The 26,350-nt window shown below is 44.9% G+C and overlaps 2 protein-coding genes across 2 annotated transcripts in view; one reads left to right on the top strand and one right to left on the bottom strand.

Annotated features, from left to right (window-relative positions):
- Window positions 1–530: 530 nt before the first annotated feature.
- On the bottom strand, window positions 531–4,456 carry SOWAHC (sosondowah ankyrin repeat domain family member C). The gene has a single exon (XM_061210999.1). The coding sequence runs from the start codon at window positions 4,342–4,344 to the stop codon at window positions 3,178–3,180; it is 1,167 nt and encodes a 388-aa protein (XP_061066982.1). The 5' UTR covers window positions 4,345–4,456; the 3' UTR covers window positions 531–3,177.
- Window positions 4,457–4,769: 313 nt separating this feature from the next.
- Window positions 4,770–26,350, top strand: part of SEPTIN10 (septin 10) — a 55,157-nt gene continuing 33,576 nt past the window's right edge. The window contains exons 1-2 of the mRNA XM_061168839.1: window positions 4,770–5,282; window positions 25,154–25,222. Of these exons, the coding sequence (XP_061024822.1) occupies window positions 5,256–5,282; window positions 25,154–25,222 (96 nt within the window). The 5' untranslated portion in view covers window positions 4,770–5,255. The remainder of the gene's footprint in view (window positions 5,283–25,153; window positions 25,223–26,350) is intronic.

The following is a 26,350-nucleotide window of genomic DNA, read 5'->3' as shown; positions in this document are numbered from 1 at the left end:
TTCATATGCTTTTTGGCCAACTGTATGTCTTCTTTGGAGAAATGTCTATTTAGATCTTCCACCTATTTTTTGATTGGTTTTTTTTTTTTTTTTTTTGATATTGAGCTCTATGAGTTGTTTGCATATTTTGGAGATTAATCCCTTGTCGGTCCCTTCATTTGCAATTTTTTTTTTTTTAAGGTAGTGGTAGAGGTATTACCCTCTCCCCAAGCTGATTCCTCCACCGCTGGTGCCCAACTGCAGCACCTTTGCCAAAATTTGGCAATTCAAAGTGCAGAAAAGATAATGTTGTGGAAAAGCACCAAGTCTTGAGATCTTACTGCCATTGACTTTGTGACCCTGAACAGCATCAACCTTCATTCCCTTATCTGTAAATTAAGGATATACGGCCAGTGATTTAAGGGATAGAAAAAGGATCAAATAGATGCAAACTTCAAAAAGCATTGTGCGAAATGTAAAACCCCAGACAGGTAAAAATATAAAGGACTATAGTGATTTAGACAATTCAGAGGAAAAATCTAGTGTGAACGTTTTATTTTGACAAAACAAACTTTACAAATTTTACATTCTAAACTCCCAAAGTTTCACTTATTTGAAAAGTAAGAGACAAGGCATCCTGGACTCCAAGATTTCAGGCATGAATAGACTAGTGCCATATTTTCAAGTTTTATATGCTAGCTGCACTTTATACACCATAAAAGTGAAGAGAGCTGTGACAAATTCACTAGTGTCCAGTGCACCTGTAAGAAACACACCGACACACCTGGATTTTCTAACCACAGTTTCACATCAACGACCTCTGAGTAACTGGCGTGCATATTTCCATTAATGGTAGCCACAACTCCACAAACATCAAATTACACAAATCACTTGTTTTTTATAATCTCAATTTAGAAATTGAAAAAATAAGAGGAACAGAGTTAAGTAGCTGAAAATGCTGCACTTACTGCACACAAGTACATCATGACAAGGAATGCTAGAAGTTCCCCCAGGAATGATTTTTGAAATTTTAAAGTATATTTTATCTGAAAAGTTGAATTCTTTAATGTGAAAAGCAAGTTAAGTATTGACTCAATCCCTAAAGATCTAGCAAATTATAGATTCTGTGCAATTAGGCACTAACATACACATTTGAGAGATTAACACTGACTGTTCAGTGGAACGGGGAGGTGGTTCCACAGTGTTTTTATGGTTCACTTTGGCTTCACACGTCCTTGAAACCGATGACTCAGTGAGAAGTTACAACTTATCCCGCACTAGATACAGGCAATGTGTGTACGATCCGGAACAAATGACTGCTTTTCACCTTCAAGGAACCTAATTTTGATTTATACAAAATTAGATTTTCACCCACATGTATGGATAAAAGTGCTTCTCAAATGTACATATCCCACTTCCATAATCCTAAAACAAAAGTAAAGGCACACAAATGGACAATAGTTTACATATTTTATGTGAATGTTTTTCGTTAGTCTTTAAACGAAATCAATTGCTGTCTAGAGAGGTGTGACCAACTTGCTACAAATTTCTACAACTTTGGAAATTAAAGATCTAAGAACTCTCTAAACACTGCAGTTCTGTGCAATTCATGTATTGGTTCATTCACCCTGCAATCTGTTAACTCACTCTGTCATCACTACAGGCTGCAATACTTATATTTCAGCAACTATGAGACCAAAAAGACCAAGGGAGAAGGACGTTTTGGAATTAGTCTCCCACAAGTCGTTTTGAATCTTGTTACAAGTGAATTTAATATGCCTGTGAGTTAAATTGAACAATAATTATAAAGACATTCACCCTAACATATCTGAACGAAATATAGTTAAGAACCACAGTTAAACAAGTCTTTAATTGTAATGACCGATATTTTTTCACTTATATGTGAAGGGATTCAATAGCCAGCAGCATTTAAATATAGAAATAGTCCCATCTATTTTCTTTTCCCTTTTATAAAGTGCTATTTTTAACTGGGTAGATTTACTAGCCAGCTTTCCAATAATTTCACTCCATGTCTCTAATAGATTCAAGGAAACACTGGAAAATTGAAAAGATTGAGTATTTTAAACATTTGCAAAACATTGCTACAAAGTATTGAGACTATGAATGTATTTCATTAGTAAAATAAAAAGTGTACCTTATGTGAGAATCATTAAGTTCATTTAATAATTACTTCACAGAAGCATCAGTTCACTAACATTTACGTCAATTTTTGTTAATAATCTAAACCAGAAATAGTTTCTGTAGGCAATTCAACTCTAAGCACTGCCAAATAGGGTCATGCCAAGTAGAACCAACGGTTAAATGACCCCCAGAATAAAAACTCCGACAAATTCAGACTTTTGGAAAAGCAAAACAAGTTAGTGAGAATCAGAACCAGAGGCAATATTTACTTAAAAGTACCATAGGTTGTTAAAAGTGTTTTCTTTAAATAAAAATGTGTGTAGTTATTAATAATGTACCTTAATACTAAGTGCAGTGGTATTAGAGATAATTAAGAGGAAACCACACAACAGATTAACTCAAAAGTGAATGCTGCCTATTTCTTTAGTTCAGTGACCAAAGCTGAAATTGCTTTTGAAAAGAGGTGAACACTACTTACAAGTAGGGTACCAAGAGATTCCCAATTGTATTCACATTATTCTCTAATTAGTATTTGTGCATTTCAACTCTGACCTGACCTTCAGTAGCATCTTAAAAAACAAATGCAATTAGTAAAAACACAGGGTAGTATGTCGGTTTGTTCACACTTACAAACACTACCAGCTTCATTACAATTTGCATTTCCTGTTGCTCTTGGAAGAGTCGCCACTATTAAAAACAGATACGAATGTGCAATGCTCCTTACTCTGCATGGTATCCGGCAATGTTTCAATCAAAGGGACCCTCAATCATCATCTCAGCACCTGATTTAGATACACTTTCAGTCCCTAGAAACAGGGACTCCAGCGCAGAAAGGTGGCAGGGGGAAAAGAGGCCTAGGTCAAGGTTTGAGGAATCGCTTGGAAATCCACTGCAGCCATACTGCTAAGGAGAATTCCTCCCCATCCTTTCCAACCCCCCGAAGTAAGAATGCAGCATTTAGCTTAAGTCTTTTCTGGTCTCACTTCCTTGTCTACACCTAGTACCCTATTCCTAAGACGACAAACAAGTCTTAGAACGTTCTAAAAGAAATCATTTTTACCCGAATACATTGGACTTGGGTCTCAATTTGAATGAGGATGAGTGGCCTTTAAAAGACCGGTCCTCCTCTTCGTCCTCCCCCTCCTCCAGGGGCTGCTCCGGGTCTCTGAAAGAGGGTGTGGTGTGGATGATCTGGGTTCGAAAGCGGATTTTGTTGAGTCTGGGTTTCATCCGCCCACTAGAGCTGCCCGAGGCTTTGCGACCCGGCTCCTTCGCTTTGCCCGCAGCCAATCCCTCGGCCAGGTGATGGTGATGGTGATGGTGGTGGTGGTGGTGGTGGTGGTCCCCGCCGTCCTCCAGAGCGTGCGAGAGCCTGCCGGAGATGAGGGTCGAGGGCAGCACCCTCGAGAGCCTCCAGCGCCCTCCCCCGCTGCCCGCCGCGCTCTCGGCTTCGTCCTCGTCCAGGGCGCCCACCAGGGTCCGGATCTCCTCGGCGGTGCTCGGGCTCAGGTACTGCGAGGGCTTCTTGCCGCTGTAGTCGCGCACGTCCACGTCCGCGTCGTAGGCCCCGACCAGCAGCTTCACCACCTCCACGTGCCCGTGCATGGCCGCCAGGTGCAGCGCGGTGTAGCCGCCGCTTGTGCGCGCGTTGATGTTCACCGGCAGCCGGTGCTGGCCCGCGAAGCGCACCAGCAGGGCCAGCAGCTCCTGCCGGCCGTGCTTAGCCGCCCAGTGCAGGCAGGTGAAGCCGGTGATGAAGTCGCGCTTGGCCAGCAGGCCGGGCTCGCAGGCCAGCAGTCCCTCTAGGCTGTCCCAGCGGCCGTCGGCGGCCGACAGCATCCACGCGTGCTCCAGCGGGTCCAACGTCAGCGCGCCCGCGCCCTCCTCCTCTGCCGCCGCGCCGTCCGCGCCCCCGGGGCCGCGCCGCAGCTGCGGGGAGCCGCCCGCCGCCTCCCGGGTCGCAGGGCGGCCGGGCCGCGGCGCATCGCCAGGCACCTCGGGCCGCGCGCCCTCTTCCGTGGGGCCGCCGCAGGGCCGCCTCCCCGGGGGCGCGCTCGGGGCGCCGTCCGCGGGGTCGGAGGGGTCGGCGGGGTCTGCCGCCGAGTGCCCCGGCTCCCTGAGGCGGCAGCGGGCGCGCTGCTCGGGCGTCCCGCCCAGGGCGCCCCCGACGGGCTGCTCCAGCTCGGCCTGGTCCCGGGCCCCGCACTCCACGGGACCCTCCATGCGCGGTCGCGCACCTGGCCGGCTCCGGACCGACGCGGCCAGCCCCTCCTCAGGCTCCTCGCGCGCCGCAGCTGCCTCACTAGCCGCCACCGCCCCCCGGCCGCGCCCGCGGACGCGCCCCCGCCGGACGGACACGCCCACTTCCGGCCTTCGCACTGGCCGCCTTACCGCTCCCGCTGGCCCCGCTCCTCTCCGCCCCGCCCCCTTTCGGTCCCCGCGCAGGCTGCAATCAGTGCTCTCCCCGGAGAACACGCCCTGGCTCCACCCACTTCCGGCCCGTGAGCGGTCCGCAATGGCCGCTCCTGCCAGGGGACACGCCCCGACCCCGCCCACTTCCGGCGCCCGCTCCGGCCGCAATCTGTGCTCCAGCCCCGCCCCGGCGGTCAGAAAAGCCGCGGCCGCTTTTCCGCGCGTGTTTCTCCTCATGTCCCGAGTGTGCTCCATTCCCTCCCCGGCACTAACTGGTCGTTCTCTAAAAGGTCCGGGCACTCCTGTGACGGGCCCGCTTCGCGCGCGCGGCATCTGGGCGCGGTGGAGACGCGCGGCCCGCCCCGCCCCCTAGCTCACTGAGGCCGCTGGACCCCTCCTCTCATCTCTCCTCCCCTCCTTCTTGGACCCCTGCCCCCCGCGCCATCCCGCCCGGCCCCCCACGTCACTGAGGCCGCGGGACCCCTCCCCTCAGCTCCCCTCCCTTCCCGACCGGACCCCGCCCCGCGCCATCCCGCCCGGCCCTCCACGTCACTGAGGCCGCCGGACCCCCCTCCGCCGCTCCTTCCTTTCTCCCTCCCGCCCGCCCCGCCCTGTCCCGTCCCGTCCCGTCCCGCCCCCAGCGCTCCTCCGCCGCCGGACGCGCCACTCGGCCGGCTGCAGCTGCTTCGCTGGCCCTCCGCCCGCCCAGCCCCGCCCGGACCATGTCTTCCGAGGTGGCGCGGCACCTGGTGAGTCCCCGATCCCCCGCCCCCCTCCCCGGGACCCCCGCCCTCCTGCCACGGCCCCTCCCGGCGGCCGAGGCTTCGCGGGGCTTCCCGTCTTCCCCGAAGTTGAGTCTGAAGCGGGGGCGGTTTCTGTAACGGTCCCGAACGCGCGAGAGCGGGCCGGTGGCGGGCTGGCCCACTGGACTTGGCCTTCAGAAGCCCCCCATTTTACCCAGTATCGACCTCCTTGGGATTGGAGCCTTTTTCTCCCGCCTTGGCGCCCTTTTCCGTTAAAAGAACTGATGTGGCTGATTTGTTCAGTGTTCTGTACCTTTCAAGTCCCTTTTATGCACTGATCTCATTTGAGTAAGCCGTGGGATGGTCACAGTTGTGTCCTCGGCCATTCCAAGCTGTTCCTTGCCCTTTTCACTCTCATTCTCTTGTGAGTGCCGTGGAGTTTTCCAGACGCTATACATTGTGGAAGGACCACTTGCCTTTTGAAAATTTTGTTTTAATTTCTGATACTATAAATATCAGTGGTCGTAATCCTTGTAAACAAAAGCTCTTCGGGGGCCTGAGACCAAAAAGTTTGAAAAGTGCTGGTCTAAGCAGTCTCCCAGATTAAAAGTTTAGCTTGTGGGGACCTGAGGGGTTGGGTGATGTTCCCAAGTCACACAGCCAGTTTGATAGAGCCTGGAGGAGGGTTTTTGTCCTGATTCAGCCCAGGTCTCTTTCCTCTGTGTCCTGTCGTTAGGGAGGTCTCAGCTTTCCTGTCTGGACTGCCTTGTTACCGTTGCTGTGTTTGTGTGCACGTGTGGGTGAGGAAAATGTGTTTTAAACTCTTTGGTTCAGAGTGAAGTTCAGTCTTCAGAATTAAACTTGGGCTGGAGAGAGTTTAATCATTTAATTGATGGTGGATTTCTTGTCAGTTGCTGTGCTTATTTTGCAATAAGTTTACCTTTAATTAAAGTTTTTGAGATAATTGTAAATTCTTGTGCAACTGTGAGAAGTAACAGAATTCCCCAGCACCCTCTACCCAGTCTTCCTTAATAACAACACGCTGCCAACCACAGTGAAGAGCACACCCAGGACGCTGACACTGCTGTGTGAGGACAGAGCTCTCCTTCGCCCCAGGGCCCTTCGCTGCCCTTTTGTAGCCACAGCCGCTTCCTTTCCACTCCACCTCCTCCTTAGCCCCTAGCAACTACTGCAGTCTGTGATTTCTATGAGTTTGTCATTTCGAGACTGTTATATAATGGGATCGCCCAGTGTGTAACCTTTGGGGATTGGATATTTTTCATTCAGCAGCGTCCTCTGGAGGTTCATTCAGGTGTCGCAAGTATCATTAGTTTGTTCCTTTTAATTGCTGAGTAGTATTCCAGGGGGTGGATATACCACACTTTGTTTGAAGGACACCTAGGTTGTTTCCAGTGTTGGGCTGTTATGAATAAAGCTGCTTTAGTAATGTTACATGAGGAAGATGTAAGTCGTCAGTTCTCTGATTCACATGACAGTTGCATGTTTAGTTTCATAAGAAACTGCCAAACTGTTTCCCAGAGTTTCTGCACCGTTTTTCATTCCCATCAGCAATGTATGCGAGATCAGTTTCTCCACATCCTCCCCAGCGCTTGGTGCTCCTGTTTTTTTATTTAGACCTTCTGATAGGTATGTAATGATATATTGGGGTTTTAACTTGCATTTTTCTAATGGTTAGTGATGTTAAACATCTTTTCATGTGCTTGTTTGCCATCTGTATATTCTCTTCAGTGAAATGTCTCTTCATTTCTTTTGCCCATTTTCTAATTGGATTCTTTTTTACTGCTGATTTTAGAGGTTTTTAAAATATATATTCTAGACACCAGTCCTTGCTATGTGGTTTGCAAATGTTTTTTCTCATTCTTTGTGGGGTTTTTTTCATCCTCTTAAAGAATCTTGTGCAGAGCAAACATTTTTTAAAGTTTTGATAACATCCATTTTATCAGTTTTTCGTCATATGGATTGTACCTTTGTGTCAGTCAAGTCTGAGAATCCATTGCCTAACTCAAAATACCAAAGGTTTTCTCTTATTTTTTTCCTAACAGTTTTATAGTTTGTTTTACATCTAAACCTATGACCCATTTTGAGTTAATTTTTGTATAAGATACAAGACTTAGGTCAAGGGTCATTTTTGGCTTATGGATGCTCCAGCATTTGTTGAAAAGGCTATCTATCCTCTCTTGAATTGCTTTTGCACTTTTGTCAAAAATCAGTTGAGCATGTTTGTGTGGATCTCTTTCTGGGGTCTCTGTTAGCAATGCAGTCTTGATTCCTGTAGATATATAAACAAGTCTTGAAATACAGTCGACTGATTCTTCTCACTTTATTCTTATATTTCAAAAAAATTTTTGGCTATTCTAGTTTCTTTGCCTTTCATTATAAATTTTAGAATAGTCTTGTCTACCTACAAAGAATTTTGCTGGGATTTTGATAGATATTACATTAAGTCTATATATTAGTTTACGGAGAGGGACTTTTAAACTTACAAATTTAAATTCCTTAATAGTTATCTGGCTATTCATGTTATTTCACATTGGGTGAGTTGTGATGGTGTGTGGTTTTGTGATCCATTCCTTCCAAGTTGTCAAATTTCTGCGTATAGAGTTGTTCATAATATTATCTTATAATCCTTTTGATTTCTTCAGTTTGTAGTGATAGTTCCTGTTTCATTCCTGATATTGGTAATTTGCGTCTTCTGCCTTTCTTTGTCAGTCTTGCTAGAAGTTTGTCAATTTCATTGATCTTTTCAAAGAACTTTGTTTCATTGGTTTTTCTCTATTATCTTTGTATTTTCAATAAACTGATTACTGATCTTATCTTTATTTCCTTTGCTTGCTTTTGGTTTATTTTGCTCTTCTTTTTCTAAGTTCTTGAGGGGAGACCTTAGATCACTGATTTGAGACTTTTCCTCCTTTCTAATATAGGCACATGGTGTTAATGAATTTCCCTCTCAGCAGGGCTTTAGCTGTGTTCCACAGATTTTAGTATGTTGTATTTTCATTTTCATTCTACCTTTAGTTTTTAAAGAGCTCTGTGTTAAATCTCACTTGAAACTCTTCAGATTTTCAGACCTTTTTTTTTTTTCATAGAAGCGGACATTAAGACTCAAAGATATGTTGTACAACACAGGGAGTATAGCCAGTATTTTGTAATAACTGTAAATGGAAACTGACTTTCAAAGGTTGTATTAAAAAGACTCAGGGAGGTTTAGTGCATGCTCAAGGAATCACAGCTAGTGATGATGAGGTTTGCTTTTGGCCATATTGTGCCTGCCACTGTCTCCACATGTCCCCCATTAGTAATTGCATAAGTTTTATGATTCAAGAGATCTTGACTGTATAGTTATTTATTGCTGACTCTGATAGTGGATCTTGTCATGACGTTGACTACCTTTTCCTGTCTCTTGAGAAACACACTCATAATTTTCCGCTTCTTCAGACTATCCTTACCAAAGCTTTTAAATGGTGTCCAGATCTCTTCAATTTCAATCTGCCTCTGTCATTTCCTGTTTCAGATGCTATACTTTTGAACTCTTATGTTTCTTTTTCAGTTATCATTCAGTGAGGATAATTTTTGTATCTTAGAAGCTTCCTTTATTTGTTTTACTTTCTACCTTGAAGTTGTGACTTTTAATTCTTCTCTTTTATGTCCTGGAGTTAATTACCGCCTCAGTGTTTCTGATCTGGAGAGACATCCCTTCCCACTGGTCCAGGTCCTGTAATCATCATAAGATAATGAAAGACCGAGTTCCTGTCCCATCTTCTCTGAAGCTTTCCCAGAGCACTTTAACCTGTGGCAGTCTGTCGTACTGCTTGTTTGCCACTAGTCATGTGCTTCCTCGCAATACCTCCTAACTTATGTTTTGTATTGTTACTTAACTTTTCACATCAATTAAATTTTAGTGAACCTTGCATTTTCCCCCCCACCCCCTCAATTAAATGATCTGTCTTCAGGAAAAGCAACCTGTAATATTCTTTGTATCCTCCGTAGCCATGATTATACATCTTTGAGGACCGGTGTTGAATATTTTTTATATGGGAAGTATGTTCACCTTGAATCATTTTATTCTTGTTGAATGTTACACACATCAGTTATAAATTCTTATGGGCAGCCAGGAGCTATTAGTCTGCATTTATGTTCTAATGAGGCTCCACCTTCCTCCAAGCCTTTGAGGTTTTTCCAGGCTGATTTTGATCCTAACACAGTTCCAGACTGTAACTGTTTGTATTGATTATTTATTTATTTGGGTGTGTGGGAAAGGAGGAAGAGGGTGTTTTAAGTTTTTATAGTTTACTACAGAATAGACTTACTCTTCTCAAGAATATTTATTAGCCCTTTATTTTTTATTTTATCTATCTATCTATTTATTTATTTTTGGCTGTGTTGGGTCTTTGTTGTTGTGTGCGGGCTTTCTCTAGTTGCGGCGAGCAGGGGCTACTCTTTGTTGCAGTGCACGGGCTTCTCATTGAGGTGACTTCTCTTGCGGAGCACGGGTTGTAGGTGCGCGGGCTCAGTAGTTGTGGCTCGCAGGCTCTAGAGCACAGGCTCAGTAGTTCTGGCTCACGGGCTTAGTTGCTCCGCAGCATGTGGGATCTTCCCGGACCAGGGCTCAAACCCGTGCCCCTGCATTGACAAGTGGATTCTTAACCACTGCACCACCAGGGAAGTCCCTGGCCCTTTATTTTTAACCATACTAAATTAATTTTCTCTGCTTAAGATTTTAAGTATTCCTGGTACAAAATACCTGATTCTCAAGGCTTTTTCAATGAGAATAATTTTTACACTTTCTTTTGATCATATCTGGGAGGAAGTTTGATTTAGATGATGCTTTATTGTAAAATTTTATTTAACACCTTTTCCAATTTTTGTCTACCACTGATTTGAAGATCACAGAAATAAGCAGCTCACAGTCTCAATAACAAAACCACAAGATTAAAAACTACCATTTTAAATACCTTTAAAACCAATCATGATTTAGTATGCTTACAATTTTTTATTATTACTTTTAGTAAATATGCATATTTTGCTCGAGTGTTCTTCCTGTCTTTGAAATTTTGTATTTGGCAGTTACACTTATTTGAAATTAACTCCTTTCTTTGTATTTCTCAAAAAGTCCGGAGATTTCTTCATTGAGGATCTAGCTGAAGCAGTTTAGATACAGTAGAACTCAAAGTTCCTTACACTATGTGATTCGTTCCAGAACTAGTCATTGTAAAGGTGAACTTTTGTGTGCTAATCTTAAAGTTGTCCAGAATTGTGTTTTGGTGGCCTCTTTTTCCTCATTTGTTTTGGTTAATTTAAATAATGCCACAGGATGTACAGGCTCCCTTTTGGCTATCTGCAGGCTTTCCCTGTCAGAGGCAAATGAAGGTGTGTGGTTAGACTTTTACCAGCTTAGGGAAGCTCTGAGCCCTGGGTTTTCTGGAGCACTGCCAGGTGTCTTTCCAAGGACAGGATACTTTTAGACCATGTGTTTGGAGCATCTGTTTTGAGAAACATGGTGACCATATTCTCTCAGGAGCCATGATTGACCACATTCTAGAATTTTCAGATTTCTTTCAGTCTGCTTTTTCTGACACTAGAAAAATTTAAATTATGGAATAACTAAATTGTTGGGGCAAATTTAAAAAAATGAACCAGGTATTGAGACTACAAAAGGAAGGTAGAGTCAAACAGAGCATGTGAAAGATTTTTGAAATGCAGCCTTTGGGAGAAATGAAGCGGAGGAAAATGAACCTAGGTGTCAGAATTTCACTCCCATTTCTTTGTGTTACAAGGGAAGATGCTTGGAGACGCAAGTAAGCGGAAGTGGCAGCTGTGCCATATGAACATGGAGGGCTGAGGCTGTGGAACCTCTGTTATGGGAGAGGGGTAAAGATACACCCTCTCAGCCGTGTTCCATTTAAGGCCATCCGGAATCTTTTCCTGTTGAAACAATCCTAAATACTCTGACATCTAGGCCTGAGACAACTGACAGATGGAGATGTAAGCATATGGCAGTTTGGTAGAGGTTGCGTGGTAATCATTTAGTTCACAAAGGATGTGTTTCAGAAATGCTTATTACCAGAAGTAGAAATTATACAGGAGGAATAGGGTTGTTTTCTGGGATGTCAGACCTGAGTAAAACAACTGAAGTATTAAAATTATGACATATGCTGAAAAAATAAAATATGCATCGTGAGGCATAAGAAGGGGTTACGGTTGGGGGAAAGGAGAAGAGGCAGTTTCTGTTTGAGATGTGTGTGTGGGGAGGGACCAGGAGGACGGGCTGGTCCTGCAGGTTCTTGCCAGGTGTGATGGGGTCCCTGGCCCCGCCAAGCCAGTTTCAGGCAGCCTAGCGTCACACAACCACAGGGCTTACCAAAGATGAGGTGCAAGAACTGTGGGACGTCTTCTCTGGTCTCCTTTCACTCTCCTCTGAAGAACCGGATCAAGGTTAATCCTGCCCTCTATTCGGACCATGTTTATGGAGACAGTGAGGAGTCCTTTTGTTCTCATCAGACAGTGTGATTGATATGTGTAGAAAGAGGCCATAAGTAATGAAATGCTAGGTAGAGAGTATATTGATGGATACCATAAATGTTTTGTGAGTGGTCTGTACTCGTTTTTTCATGGACAGATGTAGTTGTGCACAGTGTTATTTTCGCTTAGTTAAGTGTATACTTTTTAACTGGACTATTACTTTGCGTTATTAATTAAGCCAGGATTGCTTGAATGATTTTCAAACATTAAAAGATGTCTTTGTTATAAAGGAGCTTTGTTTTAAGATGAGTTGTTAACTGGGGCCGTCCTGTACGTGTAAGTGGGAAACTGTCCTCATTGGCAAATTGGGAGCTGGTATGCTCAGTCTGCAGGACAGTGACTCAGGGCTTCAGAAACAAAGGCATTGAGTTGTCCCCACCAAGTCTCCTCTTGTGAAAGTATAACTAGCTTAGGGAAAGTTAGTCAGAGGTCACTTTCCTAACCCCTGGTGAGAACTGGGGAACGGAGAAAGGAGTTTGATTAGCAGTGAAAACAGGTGGGCAGTTGATTTAGGACCAACCTGGGTGAAGAGACTGGAGCGCAGGGCAGCGTGGAGAGGGCTGCGGAGGAAGGTGGGAAATGCTGCATGCAAACGTGGCCTGTTTCAGTCTTTGTCTAGAGCAGTAATTATCATTTTTCATTATTGCCCTTTCTGGAGAAAAATGAAATTTAAATCAAATTTAGTTCATTAATAACATTTAATTAGTCTTATTAAATTAATTGATCCAATTAATTAAGTTTTCCCTAATGAGAGGAATTTAGTACTAAAGAATAAATTTTTTCAGATAGGGTTGATTGAGCTTTGGAGGTCCACAAACCACTGATTTTTTTTTTTTTTTTGGTCCCCCAAGAACCAATTTCTACCACCTTTGTGGTGGGGGGATACCCCCATTGAGAATGCATGATCTAGAGTTAGTTTTTCTAGGAATAGGGCAACAGGTGTACTTTGTCTGCTGCTGGATTTGAAAACTTAGTCTAAGACTGTAAATCGTCTGTACATTATGGGTTAAATAAGGCATTTGTGAACCTACTCAGGACCTTAACTGTAATGTTGTTGCTATGTAAACTGTATTCTAGATCCAAAAAGCTTACTAAAATGAACTTTTGGAAAATACAACCTATATGTGAGATGGTGATTTGTACTAGCTTTAAATTTATATAAAGAGTGAGGCCTTTTTGCCAAAACTCAATATTGAGCTTAGTATTAAAGGAAGAGATGGCCATGGATTAGCAGAGAAGTAATATTTTAGGCAGGAAGATTCTTCATCTCAGACTCAGCATATATACTCAATCTTAAAACATCACGAGATGCCTTTCAATTGTATTTGCCAATCATGAAAAAAATAGCTTTAAAATTTAATGCATATTTTTTAAAAACTAAAGGAAACTTTAACCATTATTTTCAACTTCTTTAGATGAATCTTTACTTTTTTAGTGGTCTGGTAATCTCTAAAGATCTTTGCAAACACTAAAGTATTCAAGGTATATTTTTGTATGGGACACCACTGGGGTAACTGAATGCTCCCCATGCTAACATGCATTCACTGGGGCAAGTGCTTGACTTGCATTATCACATTTCTCCTCCCGACTCCATGAGCCGAGTACTGTTATCTCCGTTTTGGGGGTTGAGGGTTAACTCTCTCAAAATTTGTTAACAGACTGTCTCTTGTTTTGCTCCTGCTGTGCTGGTGCCTCTTTGGCCCGGGCCCTGGCACATGGCTTTGGCAGTTGCTTAGTGCTCCCGACCTTTGTATCTCTTGCCACCATAAGCAGTTAGCTCCAGCAGCCCTCTTCTTTAAATTTATTTTTATTTTTTATTTATTTATTTTTGGTTGCATTGAGTCTTCGTTGCTGCGCGCGGGCTTTCTCTAGTTGCGGTGCACGGGCTTCTCATTGCAGTGACTTCTCTTGTTGCGGAGCACAGGCTGTAGGCGCACAGGCTTCAGTAGTTGCGGCACGCAGGCTCAGTTGTGGCTCGCGGGCTCTAGAGCGCAGGCTCAGTAGTTGTGGCACACGGGCTTAGTTGCTCCGCAGCATGTGGGATCTTCCCGGACCAGGGCTCGAACCCGTGTCCCCTGCACTGGCAGGCAGATTCTTAACCACTGCGCCACCAGGGAAGTCCCAGCAGCCTTCTTAAGCCATACATTTACACTGATGTCATGTTAACCCTTCTCTCTTGTGACCTCGGTCATTGAGACAATTTCTAGGGGCTTTCTGTTTTGGGAAAAGATAGGCTGCTTGTCATATAGTAACAGAGATTCTGTTGTGTGGAAAAGAATTATAATTTCCAGTTTCCACATGACTCTGAGAGCCAAAAGAACCTAATACTTAATTGTAATCTGAACAATTGGAGAGACTGTTTTATTCTCATTGCATATTTGAATATTTTCTTTTTTATTGCTTCTCACAAATAATCATACATGTATCATCTAAATCATTTGGTTTGTCTTCAGATATTCTGTTTTTGTTAGCTACTGCTTTCCCATGTATTGATTACTTATTTTTACTTAAAAAATTTTGTTATATCTTTATTAACTTTTTTATTAAGCTATAATTTATGCACAGTGAAATTTACTTTTTTAGTACAAAGTTTCATGAGTTCTGATGAATACATACAGTCATGTAACCACAGCCACAATGAAAAACAGAGAACTGTTCCAGCATCCTCCACCGCACATTCCTTGGTGCTTCTTTGCAGTCCTCCTCCTAGTGTCTATCACTGATCACTTTTCTGCCCCTATTGCTTTGCCTTTGCCAGAGCGTCATGCATATGGGATTCTCATAGCCTTTGAGCTGGCTTCTTTAGCTAAGAGCAGTGCCTATGAGATTCATCCATCACGTTGCTCATGTCCCTCTATTGCCAAGTGCTGTTCTATTGTGTGGATGGGCCACAGTTTAGTTTGTTCATCCATTTTCCAGTTGAAGAACATTTGCGCTGTTTCCAGTTTTTAATAAAGTTACTACATACATACATTCACATACAGGTTTTTATTTGAATAATAGTTTTCATTGTACTGGGGTTGATATCTAGGAGTAGGATTGCTGAGTATAAGTGTGTGTTGTTTTTTTTTTTTTTGGCTGCGTTGGGTCTTCGTTGCTGTGCGTGGGCTTTCTCTAGTTGCGGTGAGCAGGGGCTACTCTTCATTGCGGTGCACGGGCTTCTCATTGTGGTGGCTTCTCTTGTTGCGGAGCACGGGCTCTAGGTGCGCAGGCTCAGTAGTTGTGGCGCACAGGCTTAGTTGCTCCGTGGCATGTGGGATCTTCCTGGACCAGGGATCGAACCCGTGTCCCCTGCATTGGCAGGCGGATTCTTAACCACTGCGCCACCAGGGAAGCCCGGTAAGTGTGTTTTAACCTTAGAAACTGCCAAACTGTTTCTCAAAATGTTTGTGCCAAAATTTGCATTCCCACTAACGATGGTTCTGCATCCTTGCCAGATAGTTTTTTTTTTAAGTCATTCTGATAGGTATGTAGTGATACCTTGTGTTTTAATTTACATTTGTCTAATGACTAAGGATATTGAGCCTCTTATGTGCTTATTTGCCATCCCTATATCTTTGGTGAAGCATCTGTTCCAGTTTTTTCCTGTTTTTTTAAATTGAGTTATTGTCTTTTGAGTTGTACAAGTTTTTAAAAATATGTAGATATTTCTGACATAAGTTCTTCATGAGGTAAATGATTTACAAATCTTTTATCCAAGTATGTGTCTTGTTTTTTCATTCTCTTAACAGTGTGTTTTGAACAGCAGAAGTTTTTTAGTTTATTAGGTTCAGTTTATCATTTTTCTCTTGTGGATCATGCTTTTGGTATTGTAGCTAGGAAATCTTTGCCTTCTTCAGACAGAAGCTCCTTGACTGGACAGGAGGAGCCTCTGTGGGGGACGTAGGGCGGAGGGGACCGGCGGTGGGGGGCTGTGTGTGGAAGCTTCCTGTGGCTCATGGACACCTGGCAGCACAGAGCCCCGAGGCGAGGTGGTCGCCACTCCCCATCATTCACTCTCATCCTGGAAAGTGCCAGGCTTTGACTCTCATGGGGCTGGCATACTGTATGCTCACCGCCTCTGTTGAGCCACCTCTGAAACGCCTCCTGCCGCAGGGCCTGATGGATCTCTAGCGAGTGACCCGTGTGATCGCGGCCGATTTCAGCCTCCCGCCTCCTCTCCTTCAGTGTCCTACTTTAGCCTCGCCTTCTAGTGGGGAGCACCTTGACCTTGTCGTCATCCGTAAGGGCACCCCTGAGATCTCAGTCTGACCATGCCTCCCCTCTTCCTGTTCACTCCACCAGGTGCTCCCGGTCCCACGGTTCTCTCATCCCGCCACCTTTCCCTTCCCCTCACATCCTCCACGCCCTCTTGTCCCTTCGTGGCACGTCTCAGCCGCCTCTCTCGCTTCATCGTTCTCCCCCGGCAAACCCACGCCGCCTGCAGTCAAGCGGTGCCGGACTCCGCTCCTGCGTCCTCACAGCTGAATGCGATGGAGGAGCATCGTGCTGAGTGGTCTTCCTTCATGTCGTGACCACTCGGCTCAAGGGGCCTTGATGCTGCCGACAGACTGTACCGCATGTTCCTCGTTCATTCACCGTCTCATCCTTCTAGGTCGAGGGTTGGTAAACGTTTTCTTTAACGGGTCAAACAGTAAACATTTTTGGCTTTGCGACCCATGGGGTCTCTGTGTACACTGTGTCCTGAAAGCAGCCGCACACGGTCGGTCAAGGAATGGGAGTGGTACTCGTTCTCTTCCAACGCTTTCTTCCAGGACTCCATACTTCTCCGGATTTCTTTCACCCTCTTTGACTGTTCCTTCTCAGTCAGTTGGACTGATTGCTCCCAGTGCCCCAAACTTGAAGAGTCCGAGTCCCCCCAGGGCTCCGTTCTGGGAGGCCTCTCTTTTCTAAGCACCTTCACTCCCAGGGTGACTCACCTCGTCCCACAGCGCTGAGGACTTGCCGTGTATGGGTGACATCAGAATTGTCACCTCCAGTCCGGGTATCTCTGCTCTGTCCACTCGAGCACCCTGCTGCCTACTCAGGACCTTCACTTGAGTGTCCAGCAGGCATCTCCAGTTCCAAGGAGAGCTGCCTTCCTTAACCCCTCCTTCTGCAGTCTTCCCAGTTCCAGGAAGGGAAGCTCCCTCCTCCCCGTTGTTCAAGCCCAGAACTTTGGAACCGTTCTCCGCATCGCTCCACATTCTACACTGAGCCTTCAGCAAGTTCCATTGGCTCTGCTGTCGAGGTGGATCCAGAATGTGCCCACATCTCACCTCTTCCACCACTAACAGACTGCCATGGGTTAATGCAGTAGCCTTGCACCTTGTCTCCTTGCTTCTGCCTTGCCATCCTTCAGTGTCCTCTCAACACAGTAGCTGTAATGAATCTTTTCCTACAAAGATAACTCACGTCCCTTTATGCTAAAAGCCCTTCAAAGCCAAGTTCTTCAGTACGCCATGGGAACCCTGTGAAGTCCGGCACCACTGTGCCTCTCCCTCCCTCTGCTGCTTCGCCTGCTTGCTGTTCCGGGGACCCAAGAGCGCACACAGCTGCCACATCTTTGCAGGTGTCCGTTCCCTCTGCCAGGGATGCTCTTCCTCCAGGCGCCCCTTCACCTGCTCTGCTCCCTGTGCCCCCTCCGGTCTTCGCTGAACTGCCGTCTTCCCTGCAACCACCCTGTTCAGAACGGTGCCCCTGACCGGGACCCCATGCCTCCTCCTCGTTTCCTATCCCCATCCCCCTCTGCTGCCTTATTGTTCTCTACTGCATTTATTATTCTCTGCTATCACGTCATAGCATGTGTTTCACTTTGATTTTTGCCTTTCTTCCCCTAACTGGAATGGAAGCTCCATAATGACTTAATTTTTTTTCTTCTACTTTATTAAGTTATTCAGCCCCAGGGCCTCGGACAGTTCCTGGAATATAGGAGGCACTTAATTCGTATCTGTTAAATAAATGCATTTTTATAGATATTTGAGGAAGACATATTCTTTTTTCTACATTAGTCTTTGTTAAATTCACATAAGTGATAATATTAATGGATATCAAGAAGAATAGGAAATATTTATTCTCCTCCCTTTAGAATCAGACTCTATACATGCTTGCTCATATGTATAAATAATTTTTACTTGTAACCATGGTGTCAACAAAATCTTATATTCTTTTTTTGCCAGTTAATATCACATATAATTTCTCTTAATTTTCATAATTATTGCTTCTAATCTTTGTAAAAATATTCCCTGTAGCCAGTATTTCAGTACAGACTCTTAGTATATGCAACTTTATCCTTCCTTTTGAAGATTTATCTTTTTATGACTTACAAAAATGGGGTAATAACTTCTAAACTGTTACTAGCAGTATAGTATTAACTATTATAGTATTAACTATGTTCTGTCTGAAAAGTAAACCTGACTGGCTTAGTGAGTTGGGCTGGATTTTTAGTGCTCGTATAAATGTGGAAGAGTACAAGTCTTATGGAATCAGGGGACACTTTTTAAAAGAAATGGGAACTATCACTGTATTTGTTTTTAATAACCCTGTAAAAATTACCCTAGATTTATTATACACTTGACTAAAGATTCCGGTCATTAGGTGGAAGCTCCTTGAGGGATCCGGGGGCCCGTAGGAACCTTAAACTCAAATCTTCTTTCCTGCTAAGCACTGCGGCCTATCAGTTTCCCTTTGTCTGAAAGGCGTGGAGGTGCTCCTGGCCTCACTGGGAGGCTGAGGGAATGTCCCGCCCTGCTGCCTTCTGCTGTCCTCCTCGCACTTAAACTGAAGCCGCCTTAGGTTACACTGCACTTACTGCAGCTTCCAGCCACGCCAGGGGTGCATTCATGCTTTTGCACACATTGACTCCTTTACATCCTTTTCTCCTTTGCTAGGAAAATTCCTATTTCTCCCTCAAGGCTCAGCTCAAGCCTTTTCTTGGCAGTGCCGTCTCTAACCGTGCGGGGGTCATTTCACCACGAGCCACTCCTGTGCCCTGTCCATAGTTGTATGCACGTCTCCTACCTGTGCTCAAATTCAAACCGCAAAGATATGACTTATTCACCTTTGAGCCTCAAATGCCTGGGGTCCTGAAAATGTAGGTCTTTTAGTAAATACTGTGTATATTTGTGGAATAAACGAAAAGCAATGTATATTGATAGACTTCCCACTTATTCTTCAGTATTCTTTTCTTCCCCAAATGTTCCTTGTCAATTTTAAGTCCTTTAAACGAGTTCTTCTGCTTTCCCCTGTCCTAAGTAATTGACTTCTCAACTTTGATTGGCTTGTCACCTAGCCTGCCTGGGACATACTTCCTCTCCCTGGAATGCAAACCATCTACTTTTCATTTAAATAAGCCTTTCCCTATCAACTAGGTGTGGTTGTGTTGTGTCTTTCCTTAATCCACCTTGTCTGTACTTGCAGTTTCCCATGACTCATCCTTCATTCTCCATCACATCACATACTTTTCCTCATTGCTTGCTCACAGGTCATACATTCTGAGTTGAAAGCGATCTTAGAAGATCAGAGCAGGAACTGGCGCCACAGTTTGCCTGGGTCAGCAGCTGAATCCTTCCCGGGCAGCCCATCCCATCTTGTTAGACAGCTTGAGACCTTCAGAAGTTTCTCTTTGCTGTGTCAGGTCAGCCTCTCTAGTTCATTCATGGGTCCTGCTTTTTCCCTTGGGAGATTCATCTCCATGAAACAGACTATAGATGTTTGAATATGCTTTGCTGTCCCCTGATGCTGCAACAGGCCAACAACATTGGGGAAAAGTACCTCACACAGAACTAGAAAGTAATTTTTAGAAGGCTTAAAAACTTCTGTATAAGACATGAAGCCATAAGAGAACTCGGAAAAAATTTAGATTCATGTTTTTAAAAAACTTGGAGTGTGGAAAGATTTTCTAAGCTTTACATTTAAGGAAGAACCCGTAATAGAACAGGTTGATAGATTGAGCTCTATGGAAACCGAGAAGATCAGTGACAAATCCAGAAAAGACATTTGTAATACACACGACAAGCATGGAGTTACATCCAACAGCTCTCGTTAATAAGAAATAAAAAAGGAATACCCTAACAGGCAAATGGGAAAATGTGAACTGGTGATGAATGAAAATATACTATGTACTTTTTAGGCCAATAACCTGAAAAAAAATGTTCAGAATACCAGAAATCAAATTAAGATTTCAGTTTTTGCCTAACAGATTGACACTTAAAAGTTGTTAACACCTGTATTGATGACTATATAATGAAGTGATACTTTATTTTTATACTGATTTTGGAAATGTAAGTAGTTTGGCAATATGTTTACACCTCTGACCAGTAATTACATTCTAGGGATTTCTTGTGAGAAAACTTATCAGATAGATGTACACAGTGATCGATGGTTGTACAGGTGTGTGTGGGGTCCTCAAGGAAGAGCCAGGAGTGTTAGAGATTGACTGGGGCGGGGGCATGGGGTGGGGGAGGGTAACGCCCTAGAGGAGAAAGGGGAGGAAGCAGAATCCAGAGAGAGACCCTCAGAGGCCATGCGGATCCGGCAGAGTCTGGGCCAGCCCAGTGCCTGCCAGGGCAGCCTGCGCGGGGCAGAAGAGCCCAGGTCCTGACACTGCGCCGCGCTCAGGCCTCGGCTAGGGCTTCCTGGGAAGGCGTGGTGTGGGTCCAGTCCTGCAGGCCCAGCTGCTGGAGGCCGTCAGCTCCTTGCATCCTGTGTAGCCAGAGGGCAGTTCTTGTTGGAGGGACATCTGCGGGGCACACCGTTTGGCTGCCACGGAGGAGTGTTCATGGTAGTGTTATTAAAGTGACACAATTAGAAAGGGTGTTTTTTTCCTGTAATAAATATAAAATACTCCTTTTCTAATTAAGTGGGGGAAAGTAATTTCAAAATAAGATTGCATTTGTATCTGAAGCAGCTACTGTAAGGGTTTTTTTTGAGCTTAAAATCCCTAACTCTTTTTCATATGAATTACTATCAAGAATTTTCCCATCTTGATGATCTTTTGAGGCTGCATATGAGACTCTGTAGTTACCCTTTAACTTTTATGTTTATTGGAGATGGTGGTAAAATTGAAGTGATATTTTGATGGAACTTGGCCTACCCTAAGCTGCCCTCGACCAAGACTGTCTTGGAGGGACAGGAGGCCAGCATGTTGCTTCTCGTGACAGTGCCCAGTCTTATTGATTCAATTGGATTGTTTCTTTTTTTCCCTGGTTGTAATTAGTATCCACTTCCAGAATCAACTTCTGTACAATTTGAATAAGGTAACTTTACTACTTGTTTTTAGGAAAATTTTAGATGAGTATATTAACTTTATTTTTAAAGTTTACTTAAGCTGAAGATTTAATAAAATGATTTTAAATAATGCATCTGTGGACTCTTTCAAAGTATTGTTTTAAGCCAAAGAACGCGGGTCTCTTGAAACCCATAAAATAGTCCCAGATAACTATTTTGACCTCGCTGCTCTTCATTCTCTCTTACTTTTTTTTTTTTTTTTTTTGGCCTAAAGAACTCCAAGCAGTACCAGAGGACAATTTGAAAACTGTGGTTCTATTTCTTGGATTAGCTTTACAAAGATAAAAACTGTGAGAAAGTGAAGTTAAAATGAAACTATTGTAACCCAAGTCATAATTCTGTTCCTCCAAAGCTCACTGTTGTACCTAGAGAGGTGATGAAGCATTACAGGACTGTTTCCAGGCGAGTCAGAAGAGTTGTCAGGAAATCTAGGGTCCCGTTGTGAATCACCGAATTTTCCCCATAACTGACCGGGAGGAAGAAGGTCACCTACCACCTGTCTCCAAGGGACCCCAGGACAGATTGTGTGCAGCCTCTGTTGCGTTGCCCATACTCCCCAAACTGATATTTTGAAGAAGGTGGAGAACCTGATCTTCCCCAAAATGTTCTGGCATTTTTTTCTGTGATTCGTTATATACTACAACTTTTAAAAAATGTGTTAGACTTTGGCAGGAGTTAAAAGTACTGTATAAAGTTTTTCTTTCTAGGATGTAGGTGTAGGGATTTAAATACATGTGTGTTTGTGTATGTATGATGTATGCTTGTATTTAAAATAAAAGCTACTGACTGTCCTCCAATGTAGATGGTGATTTTGTTAGTTTCCCTGGTGCCTTGGAATGAGATTTGATTGCCTTTTATGAGCTTGTGTTTTCTCTGAGATAAGTTCTTAAGATCCAGGGCCGTGTCTTTTCCTCCTGAGACCCAGTTCCCAGCATAGGATTTGCTAAGAAGCTAGTCAGTGGTGGAGCAGACTGGAATTCCACTTCCAGTTTTTTTTAAATTTAGTGTTTGCCACTAGAGGGACTGGGTCAACTCTTGTCCCTTTGTTATTTTACCTTCAATAATGTTAATTTATTAAAAACTGTTTTCATTCTAAAATGTGTTTTGGAAATTTGACTAGTCAGGTAGTATCAGTGGAAAATACTAAAAACAACTATTTATAATACTTTTATGTGACTTATTTTTACTTCCCGATCAAAATATTTATCCACAGAGATTTTAAGTAAGCTTTTTGGCAGGTGTTCAGAAACACAGGAAATGAATAAACAAAAGTGGATATTTGATATGAACTTACATAAATGACAGAAGTGTAACCTTGGTTTTATTAGTCAAAGTTTAAAGTTTAATCATAAAGGAGTACAAACCCTATCATTTTTTCTAAGCAAATTTTACACATCAATGAAACTGCTTCCTAAGCAGCATTTCACAAAAATTTCGATATGCTCTCCATTATATTAAAACCCCAAAACTACTTTCTTACTGTAGTTTTTTAAAGATTAATTTTCATTAGAGTTCTGTAGTTTATGAAGTTCAGTTAGACGTTGTGGCACCCGCTCCCATCCCGACGGCAGCGGATGGCTGCGCGGAGGCTCTGCTCGCTTTCCCTCCTGGCCTGCGCGGGGCCCTGAGCCGGAGCTTCGGGGGCGCCTGGGTCCCGACAGCAGGTCCCAGCCCAGGCGGACACTCCAGGCCTCAGCCCGCAACTCGTCTACCCCTGCTCGGCTTCTCGCCTCTTCGTAACTTCGCAGAGACGATGAGCGTTGTGTTTCCAGCAAACTTCCCCTCACCGTTCACTTTATCCAGATAAGAAATCCGGCCTCCCTTCCGGGGCTCAGGGGTCTTCCCACCTTGTGCCACCTCGCCTGATGCTTGGCCGTCTCTTGGCCCACCCAGCGCAGTGTCATTGTCTTTCCTCTTTGTGCGCGTGGCCGTGATCACTGCTCTCTTTTCCCAGTGCTCTCACTCTCTGTGCTGGCTCAGAACAGGGGCTGGGGGGAGTCAGGGAGGTGTTTGTACAGTTAAAACCACACTAGGCCAGTTCTGGTGGGCTTCGTATCATTACGTGCTTTTCACTTTTTAAATGGTAAAAATACAGCCAGTGCCTGTGTGTTCATCCTGAGCCTCGGCTGTGCTCTTATACGGGCCTCTTCCCACTGGCCAGAGCCACCTGTCGCCACAGTGCGCTCAGTTGGCTGCTCAGGGTTTGGACTCGCTACGTGTCCTGTTAAGTCCCAGGGCCAGTCTTCAAAAGCTTACATTACCCAGAAAGTACTAGAGGAAGGGGGTCGTCAGCGTTGTGTAGAACGCAGTCCCGATGTGCCCCGTGTGTCTGTGTGGCGTTGCGTTCACAGCCCAGGGTGGGGGGAGGGGCGGTTCGAGGCGCCAGACACGCCCCTCCCTTGCCGCAGGGTCTGTCCCCCGTCCCCTGTGTGGGCAAAGCTGTTCACTGCAGCGTAGTTCACTGTAGTTGAAGACAGTGCATCCTCATGTTGTGTAGTTTACAGAACAGAGCGCTGTCCTGTAGAGGGAGTGAGGCAGCTCACGTTCTGCCGAAACAGCCTGCACCAGAGAGGTTTTTTTTTTTTAAGAGGGAGTGTTCATTTTTTATTTATTTATTTTTTAAACAGAGTCACAGATTTATTTATTTTTGGCTGTGTTGGGTCTTCATTGTTGCGCGCGGGCTTTCTCTAGTTGCAGTGCGCGGGCTTCTCATCGTGGTGGCTTCTCTTGTTGCGGAGCATGGGCTCTAGGCCTGTGGGCTCAGTAGTTGTGGCTCGCAGGCTCTAGAGCGCAGGCTCAGTAGTTGTGGCGCACAGGCTTAGGTGCTCCACGGCATGTGGGATCTTCCCGGACCAGGGCTCGAACCCGTGTCCCCTGCATTGGCAGGTGGATTCCTTTTTTTTAAAAATTATTTATTTTATTTATTATTTTTGGCTGCGTTGGGTCTTCGTTGCTGTGTGTGGGCTTTCTCTAGTTGCAGCAAGCGGGGGCTACTCTTTGTTGTGGTGCGCGGGCTTCTCATCGCAGTGGCTTCTCGTTGCGGAGCACGGGCTCTAGATGCGCAGGCTTCAGTAGTTGTGGCTCATGGGCTTAGCTGCTCTGCGACATGTGGGATCTTCCTGGACCAGGGCTTGAACCCGTGTCCCCTGCACTGGCTGGCGGATTCTTAACCACTGCGCCACCAGGGAAGTCCCCCCACCATAGATTAAGTGGAAAGGAAACACCCGCTGCAGAGCATGGGTTATGTGCCACGTCTGTGAGCCAAAGAGACTGCACGTTCCCACCACGCGCATCTTCTACCCCCAGGAGGTGGCCTCTGGGGAGAGCACTGCCGAGGCTGCAGGGAGTCAGGGGAGGAAGGGAACGTACTTATTCTGCTCTGTGTTCTCATTGGCACTGTTTGCGTTTTTTCTTACTACATCCACGTTCCTGTTACTTTTTAAAAAGGCCACGTTTCCTCCGTGTCTTGCACTGCCCTCCAGAGTAGGGCGGCAGTGCCCTTGAGGCGGTTGCTCGGAAATTAAATTCCCACAGCTTCTCTGGTACTGTCTTCCCCACTCCCTGCATACAGGTGACTGAGTACTTGGTCTACACTTGGTACAGTAGAACGAACACCAGCTTTGCAGTCAGAGTAGACCTGTGCCTACAGCTTACTGGCTTGTATGGTTTAGGGTGAGTTACTTAACCTTTCAGAATCCTAATTTTCTCATGCAGGCCGCGGAGTGGTAATGTGTGTAGCTCAGATCTGTCCTGAGGCTCAAATAAGAGCACGTACTCCGTGAGCTGGCATGGTGATGGGCATGTGGTAGAGGTTCTATACATGATAAGTTTTACATTTTTGTGTGTGCGGGTTTAAGTGCAATAATGTGTATCATGTGTTGACTATCACATATTACTTACCTGTGCAGATATCCTTCCAGCAAGAAAACCACAGTTTTAAACATGAGTCACTTGTGTAGATTACAAGTCAAAGCTTGGTGATAATGACAATATTGGAATTCCTTTTTAATGTAAGTACATTACTTAGATATAGGTTTTTTTTGGAGTAATATCTGTGTTTTCTTTTTCAGCTCTTTCAGTCTCACATGGCAACAAAAACAGCTCATATGTCCCCACAAGTATTTGACAATGAAGAGAAAGTGAGTATATCTTTTAAGTAGACCCACCTTGTACTCTGGATGCCTCTGTGGTTTCAGAATAACTACTGAGAGACCTGACAGACTTTTGTTGGTACTTACCTTGAATATGAATGAACTGTTATGTTGATCCAAGTTAAAAATCAGTGACGAACTGCATCACTGTCGACTGTCCACAGCGTCTCTACCCTGACTGACGTTAGGCAGATGCAGGTTCCAGCTCTGCCACGGCAGGCGGGGGGAACCTGGCACTGCTGTAGCGGGCGTCCTCGCAGACCTTGGTGATGACAGGGTGGGACGCCACAGGACGGCCCTGTCAGAGCCTTCCTGAGTGCGAGGTCAGACCTTAGTGCTTCTGAGGGCCTTCTGAGTGCCTGCACAGGATGCGTTTGGGTAATTTGTATTAAAAGTTATATTTAAAAAGAGGGAGTAACTTTAATTTGGTGAACGAGGTGAGTTGTCCGTGTTTTGAAAGAGAAAACTAACCGTGAGCACGGGTCACGAGATCCCTTTCCTTCAGCTCCGTGCTCCAGCAGCGCCTGCCTCCCCACATGTGCTGAGGTCCCCCCAGTTCTGATACCACCGAGCTGGCCACCGAGCTGCCATCATTTTATCTCTCTTCTCTCATTGGTGATTGTAGTCTGTTCCATCTCTATTTTATCACCTCGCAGACTTTGAATTACTCTTAATCTGCCTTCTAACACGTTGCTTTGCTGAAACTACTGCAATTGTTTAGTGACTGATGCACTGAGTGCTCACTGCTTAGTCCTCATTTTCTCCAGCCCCTCTTCTTCATTAAATGATGCTGACCACTCCCACATTTTTGAAAAGCTTCTTTTATTTCCATGACATTAAAATCACGTGCTTTAGAACCAGGAGGGATTCTATAGGCCGTTTAGTTCAACTTTCGTGCTTCTCCGATAGAAACTCTCACAAGTACTGTTCTAATCCTCTTGAACGCTCTCACGGCCAGCTGGGAAGCATAGTGTGTTTCTTCATTCTCTCTTCTTTTTAAATCACAGAGATAACAGGCTTACCTGGTAAAAGGGACTCGAAGAGCACAACTCGTTCGTGGACTAGTTTTCTGTTGCTCCGTAACAAATGGCACGGACTGAGCTGCTTGAAACAGCA

This window comes from Eubalaena glacialis, chromosome 14, assembly GCF_028564815.1.
Source record: "Eubalaena glacialis isolate mEubGla1 chromosome 14, mEubGla1.1.hap2.+ XY, whole genome shotgun sequence".
NCBI classification, from domain to species: domain Eukaryota; kingdom Metazoa; phylum Chordata; class Mammalia; order Artiodactyla; family Balaenidae; genus Eubalaena; species Eubalaena glacialis.
This window is presented reverse-complemented; position numbering and strand designations above follow the sequence as displayed.

Bases quoted from the DNA above. Each gene is read 5' to 3' on its own strand.
- SOWAHC (XM_061210999.1), bottom strand. From the start codon at position 4,344: ATGGAGGGTCCCGTGGAGTGCGGGGCCCGGGACCAGGCCGAGCTGGAG.